Here is an 8,400-nt window from a genome sequence, read left to right on the forward strand (position 1 = left end):
AAAAGAAAAAAAATTATTTTTTTTATGTGAACAGTATTTTTCTTTTAAAAGTAAAAAAAAAAATTGTATCTGTATTGATGATCTCCATGCTTTTCTAACGCAAACATATGCTGAAATTTATTCAAGATAAACCAAAATATATCCAAGGGGAATATGATGAGTTTGGATAAGTTGATTTATATAATATGATAGTTTATTCTGATGAGGTACCATAAAGTTAGGTTATGAGAGTAAAAATTTAGTGTCCAAATAAAGAGAATCTACCTTCATAAAAATGTATAATATTATTGTGCCGCACACTCAAAAATTATATTGTGAGGTACAAGACAAAAGAGAATAACATATATATTCAAGATTTTTGCTTTGAAAAATTATTATACAATAACTTTTTGCTAAATTTATGTGATATCGTATCAAGTATCAACTTAGTTATCATAAAAAAATTCTGAAGAGTTTTTTATTTATTATTACTTTAGTATATAATTATCATATTAAAGAATAAATAACATTTCCCTTGTAATTTGCCCATATAATAAGTTAATTAAGGAAGTAATACCATCCTAAGCAACAATTAAGCTCTTATTAGTTAATAATTAATCAATCAAGGGGATGAAGATTAGGATTTAATTCATATAAACTTAAATCTAGGAATCTCTATGTGCCCTATAATTTGATACTTATTATTATTATTATTATTATTATTATTTTTTTTGAGAAGATTTGATACTTATTTTAATGTTCCAAGGAACTCTATTATATAATTTATTCCACAAATTACGATAATAATCATACACGAAAATAAATTATACATCTAAATAAATAAATAAATAAATTATTAATTAAAAATAAGTTGATATTAATGATAAAAAATTATATCTATATTATGTGTCCTTAGAATTGGTTTTAACTGTAGACGGAGTAGGCTTGTGTCTAAGATCTACCCATCAACATTGAGCTCTCCGTACAAAAGATCAACAAAATGTGCATAAGTTATGTTCGTATCAATCTCGAATGTCAAATTTTCAGCTCGATTATAAACTCAATCTCTACCATTAAGCTCCTAAACATCATTATACATAACAAACACAAAAACAATTGAACTTGTTATCTAAAGACATTAAAAAAATGCACAATTAAAGATTTAGAACAAAAAAACTAATAGAAAAGTGATAAAAAATCCTAAAAAGTCATAAATCGGTCAAACATCGGAGACCATTGGGCCCATATCAGACCACATCTGATCAATATTTCAACAAATAATAATCGGACCCCATCAGATATAATCGGACCTAACCACTTAAATCACATTCTAATTGGGTATCAGACCAACCATTGGTCTTATATCGAACCTATATCGGACACATCTTCAAATCTATTTAGACGTCATTCCTAACCTCGAATTTGCACTTGCCATCGAGCCACACCATCATAACCCTATCAACACCATCGAACTAAACGAAAAAAAAAACTAGAAACCAAAAAACGCAGAAAACTTGAACTAACCATCCATTTTCACATAAAAAAACAGCATAAAACAATAACAACTAACAAATCGAGCATCAAAATAATATTACAAACTAAATATAACAACCAACAACAAGAATAAATAAAAAAAATTATCACACATTGAATCCGTGTTTGATGCTCCATCCACAAAAAAAAAAAAATTAAGCACCAAAGCACCTATTATATGAGCTTCTAGTTTAGTATGAAAAATTAGTGTTATTTGTATTGGAAGTTATCTTATTAGAATCTAGATTTACTAACAAGTATGTTGATTATATTCTATAATCTAACACCGTAAAAATAAATTTTCTAAAATAATTAATTAAACACATATAAAATTAAGAAAACTTTACATTGGTGACAACGGAATAATATTACTCCTTCCACTTAGAATTTTCTAACTCTTGTTCCTTTCTGTCGGAGAGTAATAATAAGATTTGAGCTTGGATCTCCTTCAAGTGTTGAATTCTTCACAATCTTTCATACTACACTACTACAAAAACACCCTTTAGAGGCGGTTTTTAAGCCCTTTCAGCGTCGGTTTTCGCGAAATTCGCTACCGACGCTGATCAGGGCGACGCTAAAGGGTTTATATGAACCGACGCCATATATACCCCTATGGCGTCGGTTATTAGCTAGAAACCGACGCCATAGGGGTATATATGGCGTCGGTTCCTAGCCAATAACCGACGCCATATGTGGCATAGCAACCGACGCCAAAACTCCTCAGATTTCAGTTTTTTTCATTTTTTTTAATTTAATTATATTATTTTAATTTTATATTTATTAATTTATATATTATTTTATTTAATTTAAATTACATATTTATTTAAATTTTAAATTACATATTTATTTAATTTAATTATATATTAATTACATTTTAAATTAAATAGTAATTAAATTTGGGTAAAAACATAATTTGATTTCATAAAAGTAATTAAATATTTGAACTTTGATCGTACCCACATGCTCGTACAAATACCCTCGGGCCACAATATTGTCGATGTTGTCAGAGCAGAGATGTACTGTCTGATTAAGGGCCGCATGGTCATCAAAATTGTATAGGATACCTTGGTCGTTGAGGGAAATGAACTCCTCAGCATAAATTTGTGGTTGTACCTCATCCTGAGGAGCGTATGGTTGTGGAACATACGCCTCACCAGCCACCTCTCCTTCTTCCTCTTGTTCGGCAGCGTTCCTCTGCTGCTTAAGGGATTGGACTTCGGCTTTTAATTTTTCAATCTCATTCGCTTGCCGAGCCACAACATCAGACACTTCCCTTTTCTTCTACTTGGAGCCGGTTGAGATGCCACAGTCGGGAACCTACAAATCATAAAATGCAAATTAGCAACGATTTCATTTGTGTAACTAAATAAATAACATTTGAAGTAATAGCATACCCAGCAGCCCTGACACGTCCAGGATGCTCTGGTGTCCCGAGCGCCTGCGTGAGGATATCGTTTTGGCCCTGGACCTGAATTTGTCCCTGACTAAGCTTCTCCTCTAGTTGAGCCTAATGCACGCATATATTCAAGCAATTAGTATATGAATTATATACACTAACTCATGAGTAGAAGTCAATTAAGGATTAATATATACTTACTATCTTCTCGGCAATTTCCTTGTCGTAATCAGTGACAAGTTTTCTACTCTTGGTGCGAGATTTAATCCAAACACGGTGGCGGGGAGGATCTGCAACTTCGAGGTCCTTTTTCTACATAACGTTATAACAATGAAATGAGTACCAATTAAATTGTATACCACATTATAGCACATTAAATTTTAAGTATTACTTACCACAGCTTCCCGTACGTTCACCATTCCACTCCGACCACTTCGATGTCTGGATTGAATTTTTGAGGAACGTTCACGTTGCACCTTACTCAATTCCTACAATGCCAAAAAAAATACATTAGATACATGTACTTGTATTTAAGAGTTTATCTTAGTGTTAATATAATTAGCGTACCAGAAATTCAGGAGTTAGTCGACTTTCAACAAATTTGCACCAATCAGCAGCGTCGATCTCCGGGTGCTTTTCAGGGACTTGTGCCAGTCGTCCCAGATCATTCTCTTTCAACGCGGGCATTATGATGTCTTTTGTCATCCTATTCTTGAAGTCTTTCATTAACTTCCCAGCTAGGATGAGACAATCATGTTTGAAGGTGTCCGGCACAATGAACCCCGTCTATTTTGAAGGAAAACAAACACGGTTAGAGTCAACATTTGGAGTAATAGAAAAACAAATCAAAATTCTAACAAATAATAGCTTACCTGAATGTCTTTCCAAACTTTATTTTTCAGAGTCTGGTTGACTTCTTTCCAGTTTTTATAAGCCAACCCTATTGTCTGCCGACATCTGACTCCCAGAGTGGATACGAGCTTCGCGTAGCTTTTTCCACAGTATTGACCTTTATCATTAACTTCGAGGGCCACTCTTTTGCCCTGATCCATTAGTTTGGATATTTCATTCATTTGCGTCGGCCCTCGTGTAGGTATTGTGGTTGGACACTCATTTTCTGCTCCCGAATCAGATCCTGATTCTGAGTTCGCCATGTCTACACCATTAACAAACAAACTTCAAAGTTAGCTACATATATAACAAGTAGTGTATATGAAATATTAAAAGCATAAACAAATTGTTAAGTATTCAGGACCATTCACAACCACAATATAAAGTAAGCTATATATCAAGTTACCAATTAGACACGTTTTCTTTTCTTTTTTTGTTTATGTTTGCCTGAATCACAATTGACCCATATTCCGTCATTGATATCGTTTCTAATGTATTCAGTGTCGTCTTCCTCAATGTTACGATCAATTCCCATGAGTTGCTCATGAATTGGTTGTCCAACAATGAAGTCATCGTAACATAAGTCAGCATTCTCCTCATCCTCTTCAGTCTCTAAGAACCTCCTCTCTGGTGTCGATAAAACAATAGACCATTTATCATTAGCCGGATCAGAAATGTAAAAAACTTGAGCTGCTTGGCTAGCCATGATGAATGGATCATTCTTGCTTCCTCTCTTACTTAAATCAACCAAAGTAAAACCAAGCTCGTCAGTTTTTACTCCAACGTTGTTGTCAACCCAAGAACACTTAAAAAGTGGAATTCGGAATGCAAAATATCAAGTAAGGTACCAATAATACTCTCACACACATTTTTTTCAATATGCATGACATCCAAACAATGTCGAACTAGTAGACTTTTCCAATATGGAAGACGAAAGAAGATTGACTTTCTTTGAAAACAACCATTAGTTTTTTTTATTTTTTTGCGTCTTTCCATACTTAAAATCTACAAGTTGAACTTGTTGGAGAATTTGTTCCCCAGACAGTGGCAAAGGAGCCATATCACCCTCTTCAGTACCATCGAATGCTTTCTTCTTCCGTCTATCAGGATGATTTGCAGGCAAGTACCGTCTGTGACCCATATAACACATCTTGTGTCCATTTGCCAAGCGACGAGCCGATGTGTTAGTGCAACAAATCGGACAACCTTCGTAACCTTTTGTGCTTAAGCCTGATAAATTACTATAAGCAGGGAAATCAACGACGGTCCACAACAACACAGCTTTCAGATTAAAAAATTCTTTTTTAAAACCATCATAGACCTGAACCCCGTTCTCATACAATTCTATTAAATCGTCAATCAATGGTTCCAAATATACATCGATATTATGTCCAGGTTGTTGCGGGCCTGATATCATTAAAGAAAGCATGTTAAATTTCCTCTTCATCACTAACCAGGGAGGAAGATTGTACATAACTAGGAAGACAGGCCATGAACTATGACGACTACTTAGAGATCTATGTGGATTTACTCCATCCGCAGACAGACCGAGACGAATGTGTCTTGGTTCAGATTTGAATTCAGGATTTATATAGTTCACTTTTTTCCAAGCTTGGGAATCTGCAGGATGTCTAAGTTTTCCATCTTTCACTCTCTTGGTCTCATGCCAAATCAAATTTTCGTAATGTTACGCACTACGATATAATCGTTTCAGTCGCGGAATCAAAGGCATGTACCACATCACTTTTTGGGGGATAAGTTTCCTATTCTCCTTACTCTTGTTTACTTTATGGCGGGATAAACCGCAAGTCGGGCAATAATTCATGTCTGCATATTCCTTACGATATAAAATGCAATCGTTCGGACATGCATGAATTTTTTCATACTTCAATCCTATAGAATTTAACGTTTTTTTCACTTCATAAGTAGATTCGGAAAGCGGTTGGCAAATGGTAAGATATCTTTAAAAGCAGCTAAAAATTGAGTAAAACATTTATCGCTCACTCCATTTTCTGCTTTTATGTTGTAAAACTTTACCATTGTTGGTAATCTTAGTTTTTTACAACCATCGAACAGAGGTTTATCAGCATCACTAAGAAAATTATCGAATTTCTCAGGATCATTAAGAAATTCCTCCTGTGCTTCGTTAAGCAAGTCCAATGGATAATCATCGAAATCATTACCCTCGATATCATCTACCCCCCGCTTTCCTAATGGATATGGATCATTAGGTAAATGTTCGCATGGTAATACCAATTAGTATAACTTCTATTGAAACCTCGTAAATACACATGGTCCTTAATCATTGTAATATTCCCTTTAGATACATTACAACAATCTACACACGGACAATGAATACGATCGTGATTTGTAGAATTCTTTAAGGCAAACTCTAAAAATGCATCGAACCCTACTTGAAATCGCAGTGTGTCTCTCTCCTCACGCATCCATGATTTATCCATAACAAAAATCCTATCCAAAAAAATTCAGTATTTAGTAACTACTTATAGCTAGTTACTAATTACACAATGTAACTAACTAAGTTTCTCACAATTTATTCATATTAATTTATAAATTACTCAAATTCTCGTTTTAGATTAATTCATATTATCAGGTTGTTTTGTTGATTAGAATGTTATTAAAATGTTAAATATTTTTAATAAATAAAATTGAGGGGAAAATTTTTTGGTAAAGCAATAAAGGTATTAACTAATATTTTCCCCTTTTAATTAACTTTTGCTCTTTATTTTCTTTGAAAAATAAAAATCCACATTGAACCTCTCAAATGAAAGAAAAAAAAAATAAAAAAAGAAGGATTTTATATGTTTATTTTGTTAATTTATTTAGTAACTAATTATATCTAGTTACTAATTACACAATGTAACTAACTAAGTTTCTCACACAATTTATTCATATTAATCTAAAAATTACTCAAATTTTCGTTTTACATTAGTTCATGTTATTAGGTTGTTTAGTTGATTAGAATGTTGGTAAAATTAAAAAGTTTACATAAATGTGAATATTATTATTTTTTATGTGACCTAACTTCTTATTACTATGTTATAATTAACTATATTATGAATGGTTTTAGTAAGATTTATCCTAATTCTACCGAAATTTTGGCAGCATAACAAATTTTCGTAATTGGACGTTCCCAAAAATTTTACAAGTGCCTAAAATAACAAACAAAACAGATAAACAATACAAAATTAATCCACCCATCCGACCGCAGTACATGTATTCGCAGAACCTACTTCACTACGGATGAATATTTAAGATATTCAAACTCAACTAACATGCATTGATAATTAATTATATATTAAGAAAAAGTTAGTAAAAGTATATACCTATAATTGCAAGCCCAAATACGCTACACACAAAATTATGCCGAACCCCTATAATATAAAGAAATACAACGAAATTACAAAATTAATTATTTCATAACTTATAACTAGTTATAAAAAATTGCAACAAGTTACTTAGTTACTAAATTATACATACATATATATAATCAATTATATCTCACACTATTATCTCAAAAAAATAAAATTATATCACACACTAATTCAATTTTAAAATTTTTATTTCTAAACTAATGAAATCCCTCCAATGTCATTTTATTCACAATAAATATATATTGCAAAAAATATATAAAACACAATTACAAAATTTATTTTCATAAAAAATATACACACACTATATACACACACAATATATACACACATTATATACAAATATTCAATAAAATATACAAATACATATATATACTATACATTGTGGTATAAATTATTACCTAATAACCGCAATCCGACGACCACCGTAAAAAATCCCGACACTATACACATAAAACACAATAATATTACTAATAAAATAAAAAAACTCAAATAATAATTTACAAAAACAAAAAATAAAACAATATACATAATACAATAAGAATAGAAGCAATATTTATACCTTAAACGAGGTTGAGATTGAACAATTTCTCAACAAAAATGGGTGGCCGGATTTCACACCCAAAATTTACTATTTGGGTTCGACTGACACTTTTAGAGGCTAAAAAATCGGAACTTTTTAGGTGTATGTTATTAAGTATCGAAAATGGAGGATTTTAAAAAAAAATGGGATGAAATGGTTGAGAAATGGGGGAGATATGGTTGAGGGAAGGTGGTTCGGCGAGGGTTTTTGCTGGGTTTTTTTCTCTCTGGTTTTTGCTGGGTGGGGAAATGGCTGAGTGAAATGAAGGAGGAAGACGAGCCATAGGGTTTATTCAGAGATCGACCCTTTGGCGTCGGTTCCTTCATAGGAACCGACGGCATAGGGTACACGTGTCAGGATATCGTGTACCTTATGCCGTCGGTTCCTATGAAGGAACCGACGGCATAAGTATTTCGAAAAAAATAAAAATTAATTTCCAACCGCCTCTAAATGGTATAATGCAATTTTATACCTACGGTTTTTATCAAAAAACCGCCTCTAAATGTCAATTTCGAACATAGCGGGTATTTTCACACCCTTTAGCTTCCCTTTTTATAAATGGGGTTGAAAAAACTGCCTCTAAAGGCTAACATTGTAGTAGTGCTATTATCGAGTACTTGACTTGA

The 8,400-nt window shown here is 32.5% G+C and overlaps 1 protein-coding gene across 3 annotated transcripts; it reads right to left on the minus strand.

The window, feature by feature from the left end:
- Positions 1–2,837: 2,837 nt before the first annotated feature.
- On the minus strand, positions 2,838–8,140 carry LOC133032503 (uncharacterized). Of its 3 annotated transcripts, XM_061106472.1 has the most exons (7): positions 7,754–8,140; positions 7,593–7,634; positions 7,147–7,194; positions 3,781–4,064; positions 3,476–3,694; positions 3,304–3,396; positions 2,838–3,220 (listed from the first exon to the last, which is right to left on the minus strand). In XM_061106472.1, the coding sequence occupies exons 4-7, from the start codon at positions 4,060–4,062 to the stop codon at positions 3,095–3,097; spliced, it is 720 nt and encodes a 239-aa protein (XP_060962455.1). In that variant the 5' UTR covers positions 4,063–4,064; positions 7,147–7,194; positions 7,593–7,634; positions 7,754–8,140; the 3' UTR covers positions 2,838–3,094. The 3 variants fall into 3 exon arrangements, with proteins under 3 accessions (XP_060962455.1, XP_060962453.1, XP_060962454.1); XM_061106470.1 differs by having other exon boundaries at positions 7,593–7,851; XM_061106471.1 differs by having other exon boundaries at positions 3,135–3,396; positions 7,593–7,850.
- Positions 8,141–8,400: the final 260 nt, after the last annotated feature.

The sequence above is a fragment of the Cannabis sativa genome, chromosome X (genome assembly GCF_029168945.1).
Source record: "Cannabis sativa cultivar Pink pepper isolate KNU-18-1 chromosome X, ASM2916894v1, whole genome shotgun sequence".
NCBI classification, from domain to species: Eukaryota; Viridiplantae; Streptophyta; class Magnoliopsida; order Rosales; family Cannabaceae; genus Cannabis; species Cannabis sativa.

Bases quoted from the DNA above. Each gene is read 5' to 3' on its own strand.
- LOC133032503 (XM_061106470.1), bottom strand. From the start codon at position 7,722: ATGTATATTGTTTTATTTTTTGTTTTTGTAAATTATTATTTGAGTTTT. The intron at 7,195-7,592 runs GTAATAATTTAT...TTTATATTATAG, and splicing joins CGTCGGATTGCGGTTATTAG to GGGTTCGGCATAATTTTGTG. The intron at 3,221-3,303 runs GTAAGTAATACT...AACGTTATGTAG, and splicing joins TGAACGTACGGGAAGCTGTG to AAAAAGGACCTCGAAGTTGC.